This window comes from Trachemys scripta, chromosome 10, assembly GCF_013100865.1.
Source record: "Trachemys scripta elegans isolate TJP31775 chromosome 10, CAS_Tse_1.0, whole genome shotgun sequence".
Taxonomy (NCBI): Eukaryota; Metazoa; Chordata; order Testudines; family Emydidae; genus Trachemys; species Trachemys scripta.
This window is the reverse complement of record NC_048307.1, coordinates 60742108-60764607: the sequence shown is the minus strand read 5'-3', so window position 1 is coordinate 60764607 and position 22500 is coordinate 60742108. Positions and strand designations below refer to the sequence as shown.

Sequence of the window (22500 nt, the reverse complement as noted above, 5' to 3'; positions counted from 1 at the left end):
AGATTCCAAAAGCCAAACCAGATTTTTTATAAACAAGAAATGTGTATTTTGGGTGTTTTGGGGAGGGGAAGGGGTTATTCTGCAGATATTTTCAGCCTCTCTCCCCCTGCACTAAAAGAACCTAGAGACAACTTCCAGTGACCCTGGTCCCTCTAGACCAAACTGGAACAGACAGGCATACTTTCATTTGGGGGAGAGGGTGTTTAGGAGTAAGGGGAATAAACCCTAAAACTAAAGAAGGGCTGAGGAGGCAGGGTTCAGGCCCAAGCTGCTTTGGGGGCTAGAGGGATAGGTTTGGGATTCAGCCTGCCTTGTGTGCCCACTGAGGAGGCAGACTGTTTGGGTGCTTCTGCTGCTTCTCTCTCTGGTACAGGAAACCTACAGACCCTTTATTTATAGAAACTCTATGGAATCCAGCAGAGACACAATTCCTTACGTTCTATAGTTTCTGAGAGTAATTTCTATAGAAGCCTGTCGATTTAATCCCCTATTCAATTCCATAGGATTTTTTTTTTTCCATAAAAGGCACGACTTCCTGTAATTCTTCTGACTAACAGCTGTAGTGCTGCTCCTGTAAGTAGCCAGAGCGTGGACATCTCATTAGTCAGGATTGCCAGACATCAGTTCATAGGACAATATGAGAATTCTATGTAGCAAGCAGCTATGCACTGTGGTAACTGGAGAAAGGAAGAGGCTCTTTGGCTAGCAGAGTGACGGTATGGCATGGAGAGCTACTAACTAATGGTAGCTTCTATTAAAATGGTATTGTTTGTTATATAGAACTCAAACTAACTGAAGAAAGTTATCACCAATTAAAGGCCTCTTTATTCTCTGCATTCCTTAAGTATGCAAACCATCCCTTTCAGATCAATGGGAGTTTTGACTGGATAAGGATTCCAGGATCAGGCATTAATTTCTTCAGAGGAATTAAAAATCTCTCTTATAAAAAGGACAGAATTATACTCTCTTTGCAATAACTCCACGCTGATATGGGTTTTCCCTAACAGGGATCTAGAACAGGAGGAGCTGCTCTATGTTATTCAGCGACGGGGACCTACCAAGAGTCAGGAACTGACTACTTTCTGTTCTGATTGATCCACCTTAAACGTTCTTTTCTAGTTGGTGTCTAGTTGAAGGTTTTAACAGCAGTTGCATTCAAAATGTCAGTAATCAGTCCTCAGGGTAGTTTGATTTAAATCCTTAGCATTTAGCATTCTCTCACCCAGCAATGCTTAGTGTGTCCACAGCTCCCAACAGGTTAATTCAACTTAGAGACCTTTGGAAGAAAACCTGGGTCAAAAATATTCCAGCCTGTAGAAAATATCAGAGAAACAAGAATGGACAATTATGAAAACATTTTGCATAAAATGCATTAAAACTTTAAGTTAACTTTACACTTTTGATCTAGAGCTTCTTAAAGAGATTATGAATCATTTTAGACCTTTGTGTGTAATGTTAAAACATAGGCTGGAAATCCAGCTCTTGAAATGTATTTCACATCCTTGCATGCTTAGGAATGCCGTTTATCCCACCTTTTAAAAAAGCTGTATCCACTTAATGTATGTCCACATTTTCCATACTAGATTGATTTTTATCTTCAGCCTCTGTTTGAACTGAGACCCTGAAACCTCGAATCCAGATTTTGATTGAGATTTCAGTGAGCGAGAAACTTAGTGTTACGGCCAGCTCAGCAAAACAAAGCGCTTCTCTGTAAAGTACTCTAGACCTAGACCAGTTCTATAGAGAAATAAATCCTAAAGCATAACTATCCCATTCACAAGTTTGTAGTATTCCATAAGTGGGGCTTTTTAAAGTGGAATAACAATGGTCCATAGAGAAAAGGGTATATCTACACTGCAATTAGACACCTATGGCTGGCCTGTGTCTCCTGGGGATAGGGCTAAGGGTAGGCTTGCAAGCCCTCCAGGAATTAAAGATGAATCTTTATTTAAAGATTATGTCATGTGATGAAACTCCCAGGAATATGTCCAAAATTGGCAACCCTAGCTAAGGGGCTGTTTAACTGCAGTGTAGCAATTCGGGCTTGGGCTAAAGCCCGAGCTCTGGGACCCTCCCACGGTCCTAGAGCCCAGGCTCCAGACCAAGTCCCAGTGTCTACACCACAGTTAAACAGCCCCTTAGCATGAGCCCAAGTCAGATGGCACTGGCCAGCCGCAAGTGTTTAACTGCAGTGTAGGCATACCCATAGATGAGTGATAACTTTAAAGAAAAATGATTTAGTGGCATCCCCTAATGCAGTGGTTCTCAAACTTTTGTACTGGTGACCCCTTTCACATAGCAAGCCTCTGAGTGTGACACCCCCCCCCTTATAAATTAAAAACACTTTTTAGTATATTTAATACCATTATAATGCTGGAGGCCAAGCAAGGCTTGGGGGTGGAGACTGACAGCTCGCGCTCCACCATGTGCTAACCTCACGACCCCCTGACTCCCAGTTTGAGAACTCCTGCCCTAATGGGAGAAAATATTGAGCACACATATTGAGTTCAAAACCAGTTCCATGGTCCAAGGTGGTGCTAAGGAGCAGATTTCCAGAAGTGCTCAGTTTCCATTCAGAACAACGGGAGCTGCTGGGTACTGAGCACTTTCTGAATATCTAGCTTTTTCCAGTAGGTGCCGAAAAGGGAGCTGAGCTCTTTTGAAAATATGGCCCTGGGTGCATAAAAAAATGCATTTATTTTAAGTTCCCACATTTGTATCTTTAGGGCCACCTATAATGTTATTGGGTAAGCTCTAATTCTTTAAAGGGCTGCTTAAGCCCAAAATGTGGGTGTGAAAACAAAAACCAACCAATCAAAAACCACAGACCAAGAGAGCTGGATGGGCTTTACAGAACCTCAGAGAGAGAGAATTGTTTCATGAAATTCTGCATGAGGAATCCAAACACTGCAGCATCAGTCTAGTGCATGAGAACCAGAAAGAGAAAAAAGTAAAAGGGCAGCATAACAAATTAAAAGTAATTACTTTTCAATTCCAATAATCTAAGGTATTTGTGCCAGTCACTCAGGTAAAGACTAACAGAATTATCATGCCAAAACTGTTCTTTTAAAGACTAGAGGGTTATTGCATACAATTTTTTTTCTCATGCTCTCCCTACTGAAGTCATTCAATTTCCACTATAAGTACTTGATTTATATATAAAATCATATACCATTACATGCTAAATCAGCTAAAACTAACATTTAAGTAACCACCAAAAAGCAAGGAAAGAGTGAACACTGGATATCTGGGCTGATCTCCTGTCGGAAGCTTCTTCTGACTCAAATTGTATCCCTCCAAAACTAGCTCTTCCATTATTACTGACGAAGCACCCAAAGCGTGTTACAGACTTTACCGAAAAAATGCCGCAAAAAGCTTACCATCCAATTTTAGACATGAAACAAAGAGAGAGAGGGAAAAAATGGAGTTAGGGAGAGAGAAGTTAGATGAAAAAAGAAGAAGAAAAAAAAGCAAGAGCTACAGTAACATATTAATGTATTTGCCCAGTTTTGGTATAGGTGGATCCCCCAACCCCACCCTAGTTTAAAAAAGAAAGTTTGCTCATTATAGGAAACGCTGCAGACGTGAGGTATTAGGAGAGATTGAAGAGGATTTGCCTTTAAAGTCTGGTTCTGATGGCCTCACTTGACATATATACAGTACCAGAAGAAATTCAAAGCCTCAGTTGTAGTCAGAGGAAATTATTATTCATTCTATCCCTGTAACAAACCATTTAAGAGATGCCTTATATTCTAACCAGAATGCTGCAGTGGAATTAGAGAAAGGCAACACTTCATCGTGAAATAAAAAAGAGAAATACAGACTGTACAGAAAGCAAGATGACTGAATCCATGCCAAAAAATTGCATCAGTTAAAGACAGAATTGAATTTTCAACAAAAATAAAGAAATTGTCTTGTTGAAAACCAGTGCTTCTAATGCATAAGGGAAGACTTATTTATATGATATATATGCACAACCAGGCGGCTGCCATTTTGATCTACAAAATGTCAGACTCTGCAAAGCATGACCTTGCAGGTATGGCGCATGTGAGGTCACGTTGTGTGTTGTGGGGCCACCATTTTGTAGATCAAAACAGCAGCATCTTGGTGCAGTGTTTGTGGAGGAGGTCTGGACACATTGGCTGTGTGGAGGAGACTGTGCAGATGCTAATTTGGCCATTTGCACCATCTGGCTGTGCAAGCATCCAGCAGAGGAACTTGAATGCAGAAGAACATTATCTGGGGGGCAGCAGCCTCATCAACAGAGCATCCTCGCTGCTCCAGCTCGTAGGAGCCTGTGCTGGCCTTTTTGGAGATGGGATCTGCAATGGCTTGTAAGCTCCTTAAAGCAGGGCCCATATCTTCTTTTATGGCACCTCAGTACCCTGTTGGAACTCAAGAATAGAGGATCATTGTAAGTCGTGGTCTCTGTGCTGCCCTAGTATCACCACACTGGGTCTTTCTAAGTCCTGGTCTCATTTTCTCAACAGCGAATTCCTCTTTTTGATCAGGGATAGGAGGCACAATGGACTCTTTTTTACAGAGTATCTCCTTCAACCTCCAGCAGTGAGTCTAGTGATGAACTTATGAATGAAAAACAAGAGCTCAAGAAATGTGCTAAAAATATGATGAGGCTTTCTTAGTAAATGAAGTTGTTCCATCTGCTGTGTGGACTCACTGCATGATTCATAGAGAACAACTGGCATCTAAAACTCTGGGTCCAAAACTAGGTGAAGTTTTGCAGCAGGTTTAATCTATTGTGAACTACATCAACACTCAGCCTCTTAGCGCATGTCTGTTTGCAAAACTGTGGAGAAATGGGGTCCGCTCATGATACATTGTTCCCTACACTGAAGCTTATTGGCCCTCAAGAGAAAAAGTACTGGGACAATTTTTTGAACTGAAAGATGAGCTGCGTGCTTATGCAATGGACTGCAAAAAAAGAGTGAATTTGTTGATTTTCTTTGTGACCAAAGGAAGATGAGCCCTCTTGCCTATGTCACAGACACATTTGAAAAACTGAATGAACTGAATACAGGTCTGCAAGGAAAGAACTCCCACCTCCATCAGTGAGTGATCAAATCACAGAATTCATGAAGAAAATGGTTTTCTAGAATAATCTATTGAAGACAAATTACTTCCCCAGCTTTGCAATTTTCTGGCTGACAATGAAATTATTCAGCCTCCCACCCAGGTGAGCAGCTTGCCAGCTGGAGGAACAGTTTGCATCCTTTTTTCCTCGACTTGGACATGACAAAGTATGATTGGGTGCAAAACCCCTTTCAGTGCAAGCTTGATGCCACGGATTTGAATATGCTGCACGCTTAACATGCAACTTGAAACTGATGGTGCCGTTCACAAGCACGTGTTTGTGTGAAGCTGGATTCAGAGCACTTGTTTCCATCAAGGCTCCGAATTGATTTACCATTGATGTCACATTGGAGATTCGATACGCAATTTCTACGACACCACTGGACTTAGAGAAGCTGTGTTGCAACATGCAAGCTCATCTGTCACATTAGAGAGCATTACATAATGTACTTAATGTGTAAATTCCTTAGCACTATATTTTGCTGTCTGGGGTCACAGGAAACTGTAAGTCACAAAAAGGGGTCATTCATGCAGGCAAAAAGTTTGAGATCCCCTGACATCAATCAAACAGAAATACCTCCCAAACCCCATTCATCCAGGAACATACCTTCCATCTTTCCTCCAAACCTGTGAAATGTTTTTTGCAGCATGCTGTATCTTCCCTCTTGTACAGGCAGAATTCATTGTACAGTACAGGTCAGTAACATCTACATGGTCAACATCTCTCTTTCCCTCCCACCCTTGGAACGATGAGGACAGTGATTTTTTATTTTGCCAGTAACTTCAGTGGGAGGTCAGGATTTCAACCTTGATCTTTTCTGTCTGGAATGAGAAATTATTTTTTCCAAGCATACTTTGCTTGTATACTATCCCTCTAGATCAGGGGTGGGCAAACTATGGGCCCCGGGCCGGATCTGGCCCGTGAGCTGTTTTAAGACGATCCGCGAGTCCACCATGCAACTCGGCCCCGCTCTGGCCATGGTGCTGGGTCGGGGGCTGCACCACGTGGCTTGGCCCCGCTCCAGCACTCTGGCCGGGGCGCAGGGTCGGGGTCTGCACCACGCAGCTCCCGGAAGACGCAGCATGGCCCCGCTTTGGCTCCTACGCACTCCAATGGGAGCTGCAGGGGCAGTGCCTGCGGATGGGGCAGTGTGCAGAGCCGCCTGGCCGCGCCTTCGTGTAGGAGCCGGAGGAGGGACATGCCACTGCTTCTGGGAGATGCTTGAGGTAAGCGCCGCTTGGAGCCTGCACCCCCTGAGCCTCTCCGCACGCCCCAACCCCCTGCCCCAGCCCTAGCCCTGATCCCCCTCCCACTCTCCAAACTCCTCAATCCCAGCCTGGAGCACCTTCCTGAACCCCAAACCTCTCATCTCCTGCCCCACCCCAGAGCCCACACCCCCCAGCCGGAACCTGCACCCCTTCCCACACCCCTGCCCCAGCCCTGATCCGCCTCCCGCCCTCCGAACCCCTTGGTCCCAGCCCAGAGCAGCCTCCTACACCCCAAACTCCTCATCCCCAGTGCCACCCTAGAGCCCGCACCCCAACCCCAATTTTGTGAGCATTCATGGCCCGCCCTACAATTTCTATTCCCCGATGTGGCCCTTGGGCCAAAAAGTTTGCCCATCCCTGCTCTAGATCTTACATAATGATTTCATCCATAAACATATAAAGCTAGTTTATAATGCCCTCTGCTGGATTTTGTTAAGTAGTGGAGCTTTTTCATGCTGACAGTATTATTTCACATTATCAGTTAAAGAACGTTAACTACGAGCCTGTGAGCTTGATCTTTAGTGAAACATGGAATTCTTGATCCTGGGAACAAAACATGCAGTCAAAGTGCTGGGGAAGGGACTGCTGGGGAAGGAGCAGGGTGCAGAGGAACGAAGTTGAGCCACTATTCTAGAAAAGAAAATTCAGATGGTTTACTTAAATTAAGGCACCTAGACTTCCTGGAAAAGACAGTTACCTTTTTCAGTAACTGGTGTTCTTCAAGATGTGTTGCTCATGTCCATTCAACTTAGGTGTTTGTGCTTGCCACATGCACCAGAGCCAGAAGTTTGTTCCCTCAGCAAAATCCATAGGGGACTGGCTCTGGCGCCCCCTGGAGTGGTGTGCACAAGCTGCGGTCTATATGGCAGCGCCGGCTCGCCCCACCCATCCTTCTTGCCGCAAACTCCGACAGTGGGGAAAGAGGGCAGGTTGTGGAATGGACATGAGCAACACATCGTGAAGAAAAAATGGTTACCTACCTCTCGTAACTGTTGTTTTTCGAGATGTGTTGCTCATGTCCATTCCAATAGGTGTGTGAGCGCGCCTTGTGCACAATCGTCGGAAGGTTTTTCCCCTAGCGGTACCTGGGTCGGCTGTGGAGCCCCCTGGAGTGGTGACTTCATGGTGGTGTATATAGGTCCCTGCCGACCCTCCGCCTGCTCAGTTCCTTTTTGCCAGAATACTCGAACAGAGGGTAGGTAGGTAGGATTTGGAATGGACATGAGCAACACATCTCAAAGAACAACAGTTACGAGAGGTAGATAACTGTTTTTTCTTCTTTGAGTGATTGCTCATTTGCATTCCAATAGGTGACTCCCAAGCAGTTTCCTTGGAGGAGGGGTCGGCGTTCACCTGGTTGCTGAATGCAGGACTGCCCTGCCAAAGGCTGCATCATCCCTCACCTGTTGGGTGATGGCATAGTGTGACATGAAGGTGTGATTTTCGCTAGGACCTTGCTGATGAGCAGAATCGGAAGGAATGTATACATCAGACTTCCTGCCCATGGCAGGAGGAAAGCATCGGAGAGGGAGCCCTTGCCCAGACCCCATCTGCAGCAAAATCTGTGGCACCTCCTGTTCTGCCTGGTGGTGAACAAATCTACTTGGGGGAGTTCCCCACTTCTGGGGGATCGTGCCAGCTACCTCTGGGTGGAGCACCCACTCGTGGTGAGAGAAGTCCCTGCTTAGGTGATCTGCTAGCAAGTTCTTGGCACCCAGGAAGTGACATGCTTCTAGGTGGATTCCATGGTCGCTGCAGAAGTCCCAAAGATGAAGTGCCTCTTGGCACAGGGTGGAGGATCATGCTCCCCCTTGTCTGTTGATGTAGAACATCAAGGCTGCGTTGTCCATCAAGACTCTGCCCACTCTGCCCTACAGGTCAGATAGGAAGACTGCACACACCCTGAACTCTTTGACATTTATGTATAATGTAATTTCCTTTGGGGACCATGTGCCCTGGGTCTGGAGATTATCGAGGTGTGCCCCCCAGCTGAAGTCCGAGGTGTCCGAAACTAACTCAACTGAGTGAGGAGTGCTGATTAAGGGAACTCCTTCCAGGATTTTTCCGGGGTCGGTCCACCATTGCAGCGAGGTTAGTATCATTGCAGGGATGGTGGTAACCTTTTCCAAGTGGTCCAGGACTGGGAATAGACCGTCGCCAGCCATTGCTGCAGGGGTAACATCCGGAGTCTGGCGTGGCGCACCACATATGTGCACGCAGGGCCGGCTCCAGGCACCAGCTTGCCAAGCAGGTGCTTGGGGCAGCCACTTTGGAGAGGGGCGGCACGTCCAGCTATTCGGCGGCAATTCAGCGGACGGTCCCTCACTCCCACTCGGAGCGAAGGACCTCCCGTCGAATTGCTGCTGCAGATCGCGATCGCGGCTGTTTTTTTTTTTTTTTTGCACCACTTGGGGCGGCAAAAACCCTGGAGCCAGCCCTGTGTGCATGCTACTATATGACCTAGGAGGCACAGGAAAACCTTGGCCATGGTCAGGGGAAATGTGAAGACTTCTGTGACGAGGTCCGTCAATGCCCTGAATCTCTCCAGCGGCAGGAACGCCCTGACGCAGGTCGAGTAAAGCACTGCTCCAATGAACTCTATCCTCTGTACCAGAACTAACGTGGATTTTTTGTCATTTACCAACAGGCCAAGGCAACGGCAAGTGGCTAACAGCATTGCAACATCCCTTTGGACCCGAGACCTGGAGCTGCATTTGACTAGCCAGTCGTCAAGGTACGGGTAGATCTGGACACCCTGATGGCTGAGGTAAGCAGTCACCACCGACATGCACTTGGTAAATACCCGCGGTGCTGTCGCTGAAGACCCCTTGGTCCCTTGTTATAGATGCCCACGCAGGGAGGAAAGGAGAAAGGCAGTTGGCAAAAATAGGGGAGGAAGGATCCTGAGAACAGTATGGTAGGTCGCCCTCAAGCATACCTTCAAAATGGGTGCTTGCCCACCTGCTTATTGTAGGTCTAGCTGGATGAGAAACCTGCGGAGGCTGGTGGCTGGGATGCTGCTTGTAGCCTCTGGATTTCTTATGGGGAGGCTCCTGGTAAGGGTGGTTCCCCTGGCCCTAAGGCTGCTGTGGCTTGAACCACTTGCGGGCAGGGCTGGGAACGTACAGACCCAATGTTTTAAGGGTCGTGCAGGAGTCCTTGAGGCTGTGGAGCTTATTGTCCGTCTGTTCCTCAAACAGGACTTGCCCATTGAAGGGAAGGTCTTGCATTGACTGCTGAGCCTCCGTGGACAAGCCAGAGAGGAGCAGCCAGGATGCCCGGCGCATGGCGACAGCCAAGGCCATGGTTCGGGTGGCAGCGTCCGCCACATCCGACGATGCCTGGAACGTCGCTCTGGCCGCAGTTGTGCCCTCCTCCATGATTGCCTGGAACGCCTTCCTAGAAATCTTAAGAAGGGAACCCTCAAACTTGGCCCTGGCTTGCCTCATGTTAAAGTCATAGCATCCCAGGAGAGCCTGATGGTTGGCCACCCTCAACTGGAGACTAGAGGATGAATACACATTATGCCCAAATAAGTCTAGTCTTTTGGAGTCTTTATTCGTAGGGGTAGCTCCAGGTTGACCCTGTCACTCCCTGTGGTTAACCGCCTCTACCACTAGGGAGTTGGGAGCAGGTTGAGTGTACAGGTACTCATGGCCTTTGGATGGCACAAAGTAGTTGTGCTCAGCCCTGGAGATGGGGGCCAGGGAGGAAGATGTTTGCCACAGGGCATTGGTGATCTTTGAGATCCCATCATTAAGGGGCAGAGCCACCCTGGCTGGTGCTGTGGAGCACATTGGACATTGAAGAGAGAGTCCGAGAGCTCCTCCACCTGAAGGCCCAGTTTTACAACAGTTGGCAGCGACTCTCTTCAATAGTTCCTTATGAGGTTTAGCATCATCCGGAGGAACCGGGGGAGGGGACCCTGTTCTAGCCTCATCTGGCGATGACGAGGAAGATGCCAGTACCGTAGGGATCTCCAAAACCATTGGTGACCCAGTGGCTTGCTCCCCTACTCCCTCTTGGACCTGTGGGGTCCTTGCGCCCGAGGCTTCGTGCACCAGAGGAGGGTGGGGGAGAGAGGCAGCTGGTCTCTCCAAGGCTCTGGTCACTGAGTGGGCAGCCTGGGTGAACCCCCCCGGGTTCCATGGGTACCACAGCGCCGGACACTGGACCTGAGACCATGGGGCCAGTTTCGGTGCTGACGATGTAGGCAGTACCGCTGGTATTTGAGCTTGGCCTGCCATCAGGGAACCTTGTTCCGATCCAGGGCTGGATCCTGAACGGTCGCTCCCAGGTGACCAGGACAGAGTGGACTGGTGCCGGTCACTGCTCCTGGAGTTCGATCTGGAAGGGGGTCTTCGGGACCGGCAGTGCTCGACGGATCTGTGACGGCCTGGAGCTGGCAATATGCATCTCATGCTTGACGAACAGTACCAGGATGAGGAGCGGGACTGTGAATCAGAACAGCTCCGATGCTGGGAAGCACCTGTGCATGGTGATGCACTTCTAAGGAAGCGGCAACAGTCAGAGGAATCGTAGTGTCGATTCCTTGACTGGTCTCTGGAGGGTTGCCGGGACTGGTACTCCTGCCAGGGGGCCTGTGCCTCCAGAGGTCTGCGTCTGGTCGCCGGCAAGCTGCGCCTCAAGCCTCTTTGCCCGTGCCCAAGGTCTGGGGACCAAATAGGGCTGTGCTGCATCTGCCTTTCATGATCAGAGGCATGGTGGCTGGCGCTGAGGTGGGGAACATGATGGTCCGAACACGGATTTACCCCATGACTGGGGAACCGCTGGAGACGGTGTAGGCAGTATCGGGAGGATTATGATCTCCTGCTCCACCTGCAGGACGTCCAGTGTGGATGGTAGGCAGAGCCGACGGAGGCCTCTGTCACTATCTGGGGTGGCCAGTGGGAAGCAGGCTGGGCTACACGGCTCAGTCGGAACTTTGGCCTGAGTTCTCAAAGGGGGTGAAGGGTTGCCTGGCCTGGGACCTTGCTTGCACCCAGTCTTATCCTTTCCCTTGAGGGCAGGGGCGGTGAGTTATATGGGCCTGTGGTGCGGGTGCTCCAGAATTATTCAGAGCATAGGAGACAGGCTCCACCAATGTTCAGGGCCAGGTCTCTCCCCCAGCCCCACCTGCCACCCCCGTGCACCTCCCCTGAGCATCCCTGCCTGCCCCCTGGGCAGCAGGCGGCTGCCCCCTGCAGCTCCGCGCTGCACTGTGCTGGCTCCTGGCATTAGTGCTCTCCCAACCACAGGCTGACCCTGATGTTCTGCCTTGGACAGATAGACCCTTCTCTTTTCTAGTGGGACCCTCCACCAGCACAGGGAGCCCCCTCTGCTCACAGTCACTGCTCCAGCCCCATGCTAGGCAAGGGGCAGCCCCACCCCCCACCCCCAGTGAAGCTACAATGAGGAGCAGCAGTGGAGAAGGCTCACATGATGGCAAACCTCCCCTCCCCACCACAGGGGAGGTGAAGGGGCTTCCTGGACCTGAGCGGGGCCCTAGGAACAAGCACTTGAAGAACCACCACAAGTTCTGTTACAGTGGGATTGACTCAATTATTTTTTCAGAGGATGAAGACTTAACTACAGTGAAATCTATTCCACATATGGGTCTCAGGGCTGCGACCGAGGCCCTGTTTGAATATGAATACCAAAAGCCCATGACACTTTCCGCACAAAGTATTTATGGTGGTGGTGGTGTTTAGCACAATAAGAGCATATTAGCCAAGGTTATGAGCCTACCCAATTGTGCTTGTTGGCAAGTCTTTCTCCCCCCCCCGCCCACTCTGCAGTCCAACTCCCCTCTCTATTAGGTTTGGTCACCCAGGGAGGTGAGTCATTTCCTTAGGGATTTGCTTTCTCCAGTCAAGCTTGCACTTTATGAGACTAACAGTGACCTCATACACTCTATCAACAGATTGGCACATCCAACTGTCATATGTGGGGAGTTATTTTGTTTGAACTTTGCTTTGGTTGATGTTAAGGATATGTGTTAGAGCAAGTGATGCAGTTGGGGTGTATAGCACTTTTCAGTAACTGTTGGAAATGGAAGTGAATACCTAAAGGAATGGTGGAGCACATTGACAGCATTGTAAGTAATATTTAGGCAGGAAGGAACAAAGGATACTTACCCACAACTTATTTCTTAAAAATTTGGGTTGTGTCCCATTACCTTACCTGTCACACAATGACGTTTGTCAATTTCCCAGTTTTTTGTTTTTTTAAAGTACCTTTGTATATTTCAGTGGGACTTCTCAAGGCCAACTAGGGGTCTTGGAGGGAGAAACCGCATTGCTTGAAGTGCCTCTGGACTGTATTGACCCTGCCGAAGGCGGTGATGTCCTGCAAGAGGATTTTTGTCTAACATTATAATCTTAGAAAAGTTACTGAGACTAACTGTCCCAAGAACAGCTACCACTTCAGTCACTTACTTTTGTGGATTAAGTAAGATTCATGGTGGTGAAAGGCTTAACTAGCAAGGAAACAAGAATGTTGGCATCCTTTGCTTGAATCCCCAGCACCTTTTGGGACCCTAATAAATCTGAAGGACACACAGGTAAAAGGGGCTAAATTTAGGTCTGAGGGGACAGTCAACTGGGGACATATGTATGGGAGCTTCTAAGGCATCATAACTGCCATAGCCAGCATCTGAGTTAGTCCTGGCTCCATGCACATCTGCAACTCTTGCCCTGTGATAGAGGCAGTAGAGTGGCTTGCAGGGAAAATCCTGTGTTGGGTTCCTAGACTGGAACTTCTGTGCTGGAAGAAGCTGTCCTACTTTCTTGCCTGCAACATTGTCTCATTAAATAAACCAGTGTCATAGCAAAGCCTATGCAACACTGTCAGCCTAAGTAAGTGGCTCTCAACCTTTCCAGACTACTGTACCCCTTTCAGGAGTCTGATTTGTCTTGCGTACCCCCATGTTACACCTCACTTAAATGACTTGCTTTCAAAATCAGACAAAAATACGGAAGTGTCACAGCACACTATTACTGAAAAGTTGCTTATTTTCTCAGTGGTTTGAGCATTGGCCTGCTACACCCAGGGTTGTGAGTTCAATCCTTGAGGGGGCCACTTAGGGATGTGGGGCAAAATCAGTACTTGGTCCTGCTAGTGAAGGCAGGGGGCTGGACTCTATGACCTTTCAAGGTCCCTTCCAGTTCTAGGAGATAGGAGATCTCCATTAATTATAAATAAAATCAATTGGAATATAAATATTGTACTTACATTTCAGTTTATAGTATATAGAGCAGTATAAACAAGTCATTGTCTATATGAAATTTTAGTTTGTACTGACTTGGCTAGTGCTTTTTCCGTAGCCTGTTGTAAAACTAGGCAAATAGCTAGATGAGTTGATGTACCTCTGGAAGACCTCTACATACCTGCAGGGGTACACGTACCCCTGGTTAAGAACCACTGGCCTAAGTCATATGCAGAAAATATCTGCCGTGTCTGACACATTGTGTCAACTAATTTCTGGGTAGAAAACACGTTCATAGTAACTTACATAGTGAAAATAGGGCCAATACTTACAAATACAAGATGGAATTGAGGTATTTAATAGTAACTTTTAAAATAAAGGGGGGAAAAAGGGTACTTGCTTGTAATTGTTATTGTTCAATTTAGCAGCTATAATGTGTGAACCAAATATTGTAGCTTTTTTTGCTAAACGGATCCAAGAAGAGAGAGACAAGGTATTTAAAAAAAAAAAAAAAAAGTAGTCATTTTTGAAGTGTCATTCTGTGCATATGCACCCAATCCATACCAAATCAACATGGAAAATTCAAATGCATAAAATATGTTTTAATTTAAGTTTAGTTTATTGCCACTTCTGCATTCTTGATCTGCAGTATCTGCTACAAGTTTAAATCACTGCTCCCATAGTGTGTATTAAAACTTTGTTCAAGCTCAAAACAGATTGTGTTCTTCTATGTGACCAGAAAATGTCAAACCAGGTCAGACCTTTGGTTCATTTAGTCCAATATCCTTCTAAGATTAAGGGCTAACTAAATCCTGGTCCCATTGAAGTTGTGGCAATACTTCAGTGGAACCACAGTTTCACCCTAAAATCTTCCTATGCGTAATGCTTCCATACCTACTCATGCAATTAATGGTGAAAATTATCTAGACCTCTTAAAAAAAATCCATCCAAATTATTTGTGTACATCTTGGGGATGGGGGAGGATAGTCAAAGCACTGCAGAGCAGCGCTTCTATATGTCTTCTCAATACATTAACAATTCTGAACTGACAACTAGGTGCTTCTTTAAGCTTCTTGACTTGAATTTGAATTCAATGAATCACAATTTCTTTATTAGAATAAATTTTTATTTACTGCTTCAGGATCTTTATTTGTGAATTTTATATTTTAAAGTACGCAACAAATACTGCTACATTCAAATCTATACAGAATTACTGATATATCATTCCAAGTCTTACAAAACTGCATCTAGATTATCAGAATTTTGTATAAGTTATTTTATTTACATGTAATACTCAGCATTAAAGACCAATTTAAAGAAGAATAAAACAAAGTGGGATTTTAAATATCCCTTAAGACCTATTACATTTGTTACATAATTTACATGTCTTTATAGAGATGACCTACACTTTTGTTTTTGCATATTTAAAAGACAGTGACTGAATAAAAAATTGCTGGCCAAAGCTATGTACTGTAATTGCCTCGAGATCATATTGGTTAACAAAATGTTCAAATTAAAGCAAGCCAGGCATGTAAACCTATACATTTTTCAGAATTAAGTTTGATAATCATTTTAACCAGCACTTGCCCAAATAACCAGTGCTGACACTCATATCAAAATATCCACATGTACAAAACACATCAAGCTAAGTTTATAAGAAGAGCTGACCTACAATAAATTACACATTATTGGCTATGACTTTGGTTATACCGTATTAACAAATTTGGTTTCTAGACTAACAAACAGAGAAGAAATAAAAAATATAAAAATGCAGCAATAGAAACTAGCATAACCTGTAAACATATTATAGGGCCAAATTCTGCTCCTGGATTCATATGCCCAATTCCCATTGATGTCAGTGAAGTTTGCACATATCAGATGGCTGAATTTGGCCCATAAAACCCTGTAAACATGTCCTTACTGTTTTGTTGTGCAAGACTGCAAGAATGGATAACAAAGGCATTTAACTGTCAGTTTTAGTTAATACTCTGTGGTATTCAGACAAGTTCTGCTTTAAGATTAATTTTGTTGCAAAAGGCTGAACTGAAATATTATCCGTTGTTAGCGTTTATTAAAAATGTGATGAAAACTCAAGAAATCAATGATAGCATATGAATTCAGACAAAAGAATATAATTTCTTATTACAATTCAGAAATATGCTACTCAAGTGTGTCTTACAAAAGTTCCTGGTTTTGTCAAACTGCATTTTAACAAAAGCAAGTCGAAACAGAATTCTTAAAAAAACCTTATATAAGTCAGTCAATATTCTGCAAGCTGACGTAAGTAAGAAATGCAAATGCTTTCCAATGTTTTACCCAATATACTAAACAATAAGGTGCTTTGGGCAGATCTGTCATAAACAGCCTGAAGCAGCACAGAATAGGATATTGCATTATACTGAATTTCCTCAAACTGTTTAATCATTTCAGTTACTCTTCAAAAGAGCAGCAATGTTTCAAATGTACACTTGCAAACATTGTTTCACAGTTTTAATTTCAGTAGTTTAAAGTAGGACAATCTGGCAAATACTGTAAAAGAGGTAATTGTTGAAAGACATTTTACTCTTCGAGGCATTGGTGGGGTTAAGCTACCCACTATACATTTTGTAGCTACTAATAAAATACATATTACTGAAAGTGGCAAAATGTATTTAAGAGAGTTGGTGAAGTTTTAACACTTATTTGTTTTACAAATTACACTATGAAAGTTCAATAGCCAAACAACTGAATGAACATTAGGTTCCCTGGAAATATTTAAATTGTTTGTAAACCCTTAAAAAGAAATTGCAGCACTGGAACAACATAGCATGTTGAATTCTGTGGCCTAATCAACTCCATCAAAACCCTGAGTATTTTCAATTGCTATGAGAAGTTTGTCCCATAAATCTTCAAATGACTCATATGGAGGCAAATCCAAGCGGTTAAAGCTGAAAAAAGAAAAAAAACTCTTAAGTTTTTTGAACAAAGTTACTTCTCAACCAGGGCTGGCTCCAGGCACCAGCCGAGCAAGCTGGTGCTTGGGGCGGCAGATTGAACGAGGTGGCATTCTGCCCAATCCTAGGGCGTCACGGCCGTTTTTTGTTTTTTGGTTCCGCTCCAACCGCCCTGTAGGGAGCGGCGGCACAGAGGAAGGGAGCGCCCTGCAGCCTGCGTCCTTCCCTCCCAGCCGACCGGAGCAGAGTCCACCCGGCAGGCGGGAGGGGCCACTGTAGCCCTGGCCGCCCCCCTTCTCTCCCCCGCCCGCTCCCTCCCCCCCTTGCCGGCCCCCCCGCCCCTCCCCCCTGGCCCCGCCGGAGTTTTTTTTGTTTGCCGGTGGGGCCCCCCCCCCCCCCCTTTTTTTTTTTTTTTTTGGCTTGGGGCAGCCAAAAAGCCAGAGCCGGCCCTGTTCTCAACACATGAAAATCTACATAAGTGAAGAGACTATTTACCAGGTATGAGCTCTTGGCAGTTTTTCAGGGGTGCCCCACTGTTCAACTGTAAACAACTGTGGTCCATTTGAACCTACAGGAAGAAGTAATACTTAGAGAATCACAGAATGGAATAAATCTCAATTTCTTTCTCTCGCTCTCTATTTCTTAAGATTTAAGTCTATTCAATATATTGCTCTTGTTTTGTGGTAGAACTTATGATATCAGTGGATGTTCTACACAAGACTCAAAGGCAGTGGGTGTATGTTCCAATGATTGCTTTCTAAATATTTCTGGATACATATTTACTGCAAGAACTTTTTTTTTCCCCACACCAATACTGAAGTCTAAGGGTGCATATTTATAGCAGTAGTAGTTTACAGATCAATACTCTACAAGGAAAAAATTTCATACCGATATATATTACTAAATCTAGTCCATGTGTGGTTAAATGATACTTCTAACTAGTTACAAATTGCTACTTAAATGTTTAACACACAATTTATTTTTTTAAAATAGATATGTAATAGGCATATAGTTCAAGTCAAATGGTGAATCATCATGACAGTTTGAAAAGCAGGTTCTTTATGTTGATTAGCCCAGTTAACAAGTTGGGTGAATAGCACTATAAGAACTCACCATACAACTCAGCAAATCCATTCATAGGTACACGGGATGTGCCAGTGACAAACTGAAGTAATCTTATTCGCTTCTCAGAATCCATCATTAACACTGCCTGTACAGGGCAATAATATTTAAAGACTTAGTTGAAAGAGTTCAATTTTTTAATGTTACATTGGTTAGCAATTTTATGTGATACACTATTTACTTGTTTTTCCTACATCTTAAGGGTAGCCTAATTCTTCTTATTTTCTATAATAAATACAACTTATTTCTCTGCATGCTTTTAAAAGCCATGAAGTCTACATATTTTGGTTGAATCTTTTTTCACCTTCAATTATTTAAGTAGCACAGTAACAGTAGGGTTACTGACTCAGAAGGCAGTTAAAATACTTCACTCCCAGATTTGGCCCCTACTTTCTTTGAAGTTTGTTGATGTTATAAACAAGCAGCCAGATTCCTGTAAGTTAAACACAAGAGTTTAATAACTCTTTAGTGTAATTACGCCAGACTAGCTACAGTGAATGTATTTTACGCCAGCAGCCTATATAGCTTTTTGAATAGGATACATATCAATACTGTATTATATTCTTAAACACGCATTATTTCAAGTTCTTATGTTCCCTGTTTGTAGCTTTAATGTACAAATATTTATTTTTCTATTAAACAAATGATACATCTGTACAGCTGATAAACAGCAGTTTTTAAAATATAGATTTTGCATAAATAGTAAGTTCGAGCTTGTTGTTACCTTCCAAAACCACTGTATAACTTGGTGATTTATGCTGTAGCCATTTTTGTATTTTGTATGTAACTTCCAGTCAGCCACATCCACATCTCCCAGTCCACACATTAGTAACTACACAAATGAGAAATACCAAAATGTAAGTCAACAAAATATGGTTCCAACAGAATTTGTTTCCTGTTCTGTGATACACTTACCTCTAGTTCATTTTCATCAAAAATTTTGATTAGATCTTGAGATATTAGTTCAAAAAAACCCTAAAATATAGAGAAAAGATTCTGTTATATTTTAAACTGCCTCTCCCCCCTCCATTAAGAGTTAGATCTCCACGTTCCAAAAGCTACAGACAAGGCATTACATTAAATACAGCAGTGTTTTCAAACACACCTGGGCCACAATTTTGGGTCTTGCTAAGCTGTACTGCATGCAGATCTTGAGACATCAGGGTGCAAAGGTGGCTGTATGAAAACTTTCTGTTCCATCATTCCTGGGGAATGCTGGAAACAGATTTGGCTTCCAATGCAAACTGAAACAGTTTCAGTGTTGTTCCAGCTACACTGGGCATGCTCATGCTGACATTATCACTTCTCTCCATTTTTATCCATGAATACTGGTCAAGGCCTTATATTCCTGGCTTCGGAAGCTGGCAAATAATTTCTCCCATTTCATAGAGAATACAATGAAGGATCTGGCAAGTTGCACATAGTCAATTCTGGCAGAGCCATAAATAGAACCCAAGTGTCTTACATGGGAGACCCAGAACCAGGAATAGAATCAAGGAATCTCAATTCTACTTCTGTTGGGTAAAAAGTTCTGCTCCCTTGTGCATATTCATTATGCTAGTCCAATTACATTAGATTTTTTCCACAGGACTCCTGCTTCATTCAATGAACAGGTTAGAATGTGCTCAGTCAGTGAGACAGCTGTTGAATAGTTATGCCCATCAATCAGTCAGTTTCATCCTTATTTACTGAAAACCATACAAACTCTGTAATAATGCAGAGCTTTAATTTCCTCACAGGGTACATGGTGTTGTTTTGTTTTAAAGAGAGAGGCCGAATCTGAGAAGACCAGCTCATTCACCATCTCCTCTCCAATTTATTACAGAGACTTCTGCTCCTCCTGCCCTGCCCATTCACAATCACAACATCCCTGTGGCAAGTATAGTAATTTCCTACACATGGAAAAGTACATGTATCTGCTTATTAGCCTATAATGCTGTTTAGCAGCTGAAAAGTCAGGAAAGTCAACATCATGTGACAAGTTAGCTCTTCATGGACCACCAATGGTTCACAAACCAGTTTGGGAACCACCGGACTAGTGATTTACAGAGTGTCATTTGTATAAAGAGGAGAAAAATAAGTTAAAGTCACTCAATTCCAATAAACTTAATTTTATTTACACTTTTGTTACTTAAAAAAAAAAAAAGAATGATTTCAGAATTGGTAAAAAAAATCATTTGTATTGCAACTAGGATAGTTCAGGATTGGACAAGAAGTTAACTTCTAGGCATGTGAAGGGAGATTTATAATGAAAAAGCTGGTAAGTGTTTTAACAATAGTGCTGCATCATTAAAATAATTCAGAGCTGAAACCATACACCATTAAATATCTGATCGCTCTAACTCTTACAGTCATAGCAACATAGCCTATGGATCTTGATGCTGTGTTCCAAAAGATTTTTCTTAATATTGGATATGAAAGATTTTAAAAGGATACAATGTATTAAGAAATTAATACCTCTTTAAAGGCAGCCATCTGCTTCTGGACTCTGCTCACAAATCTCCATTGAATTACAAGACTGTAAAATAAAATTGAATATTTGAAGTACAAACAATGCACATACCACGTCAAGGCTACAGCTTGCTTCAAGATAATCGGAAGCTCAATGAAACACAATACAAAGACCTCCCTTTATTTAGAGAAACTGGAATGAGGTGAGGTATATTCCACAGACTGTCCAACTACTTACTGAATGTAGTCTCGCTTGTTCTTGTTTGTGACAACTATTTCTGATCCACCGCTTTTCAGCTCATGTTGATGGGTCTAAACAAGAAACTCTTTTACACAAAGTATGTGCTCAACAGAATGCAAGTTTAAATATTTAAAGTATTTTTTTAGTTCAGTTTAATTCCTCAAGAATCTGAAAACTATGATAGATAGCACCACTCTCTCATGCCACCTGAATAAATACCATTTTTATATTACGCATACATTCACAATTCAGTGGTGCCAGATTGCAATGTAGCAGCTCAGTTGTCTGACTCAAGTACAGTAAATCACTAAGTTTGCACCCAAGTTTTCAGTAATACTGTATATTTTTACTAACTTCACAATCTGCACTTGGAGTGAGCCAAACTTTTTCCTGAAGATTTCTTAGAAAAACATCTACAAAACAGTTACAGCATTTTTGGTGAGCAGTGCACTGATGCACACATCTGCTATGTAGTGGTTTAATATTACCAGAATCTCAGTATACTGCCTGAGTCTTCAGCCTGTTTCACATCTAGATTTTTATTTTCTTGTCTTGCAATCTTAATTACTTTAAGGCCATGCTCCCACAGAACCATAAAACCTACTAGTGTGCTTATATCTGGTTAACAATTGTAAACTGGGATTTCTGTGAAAGACCAGTGGTAGATCCACATTACTTAAATCTTGCACAGATTCCCTCCACTGACAAAGTTTGTTCCACAGTTTTGCCTGGGTAACTCAAAAAAAGTATATTCACACTTGCCAAGGGAACCTACTTATAACAGTATTTTTTAAAAATATCTCTGCTCCTTTCCAGAACTTCTAGAACCATCATAAGGATGCAGCTTTCATTAAGACTTACGTGACAGGACATTTTAGAATATTTATTTTAATCTGGAGAAGCATTCACCACAAAAGCTGTATTTTAAAATTGTAGCTGCTGTTCAGTCAAAAGCCAATTTATTGTGTCAAAAGCTTTGCTGAAACAGCAATTTCCCAGGCATGTCTCAAATTACAACTACTTTAGCAAAACAGTAAGTGAACATGTACCAGCCACAGCAAGAAGCCCGAGTGAACAGCCCAACACAATTCTGAAGTGCACATGTATTTATCACAGTATCCTATTTTTAAGTATTGTACAGAGAAACCCACTCAGTTCCACTGTGGAAATGTTTTACTTTATATAAAGTAGAATAGACAAAACATCAATATACAAACCTGTCCAAAGAGTTCTTCATCAACAATAAACCTGAGATCCAATTCTGTTGGATCATTTTCAAGAATCCATCTCAGAGAATTGTAATATTCACTATCCTAAAAATGAAAGTTGCATGCTTAATAAATAAGTATAAAAGACTTACTTAAAACAGAGCATGTCCCATATTTATACCCAACCCAACTGAATAAAGACAGAAGTCTTCATTAAACTCACTGTAAACAGAGTAACTACTTATATTTGTCTGATTAAGCCCACAGAGACAAATCACTTCCTTCAACATTGAAGGCAGAAGGAATTACATTTGAGTACTTCAAAAGTGAGGCACAACTCATTGTTTTTTGGAAGGTACACCTATGATGAAGTGATCCAAGCAAAAGAGTGAAATTTCAAAACAAACTAGAAAAATTTGGTCAAAGAATAAAGTATTTTTTATTCTGTTTTATGGGATACTCCCATCTTCCACATCTTTGCTGGACCTGAGGAATCCCCCATTTTCTTTCATTCATTTTAACCAGTATCCTCATATGCCAAGAACAATGGATAGTACCTACTCCCTCCTTTGCCAATTTCAGTACCATTCGTTTTCCATCAGCAGGATGGGGTATTGCCCACCACAAGTTACTCCCTCCCAATAAAGGCGGGTACTCTTGTTTAAAGTACTATTCATGATGGCCATGGGGTAAAGGATTAGATAAACTCTAGTACTTCATCAAGGTACTAGATCAATTAATGTATAAGTGTATTCTCTAAAATATGAGTATGTTTGGGCTACTGCTTTGATTCTCCAGTCTTCATTCAGGTGCTCCTGCTGCAGTAGAACTTTTCAAACCTCTTGCAAAATAATATGAATCTTCAAGTTTGCTATGTGAGCTAAAAAGTCTGGAAACAGCAGATCGAGTCTGAGAATGTTAGATGCTGCGGTCAGTATTTGGTCACTAGTCTTTCATTTTCAAAATGATCGAACTCTG

The 22500-nt window shown here is 43.4% G+C and overlaps 1 protein-coding gene across 5 annotated transcripts in view; it reads right to left on the bottom strand.

The window, feature by feature from the left end:
• Window positions 1-14695: 14695 nt before the first annotated feature.
• Window positions 14696-22500, bottom strand: part of NEDD4 (NEDD4 E3 ubiquitin protein ligase) — a 115561-nt gene continuing 107756 nt past the window's right edge. For all 5 annotated transcript variants that reach the window (XM_034784965.1, XM_034784968.1, XM_034784967.1 and 2 more), the window contains 8 exons: window positions 21532-21627; window positions 20312-20385; window positions 20080-20140; window positions 18538-18597; window positions 18347-18454; window positions 17614-17710; window positions 16996-17068; window positions 14696-16494 (listed from right to left, as the gene is read on the bottom strand). In XM_034784965.1, the coding sequence (XP_034640856.1) occupies window positions 16392-16494; window positions 16996-17068; window positions 17614-17710; window positions 18347-18454; window positions 18538-18597; window positions 20080-20140; window positions 20312-20385; window positions 21532-21627 (672 nt within the window). In that variant the 3' untranslated portion in view covers window positions 14696-16391. The remainder of the gene's footprint in view (window positions 16495-16995; window positions 17069-17613; window positions 17711-18346; window positions 18455-18537; window positions 18598-20079; window positions 20141-20311; window positions 20386-21531; window positions 21628-22500) is intronic.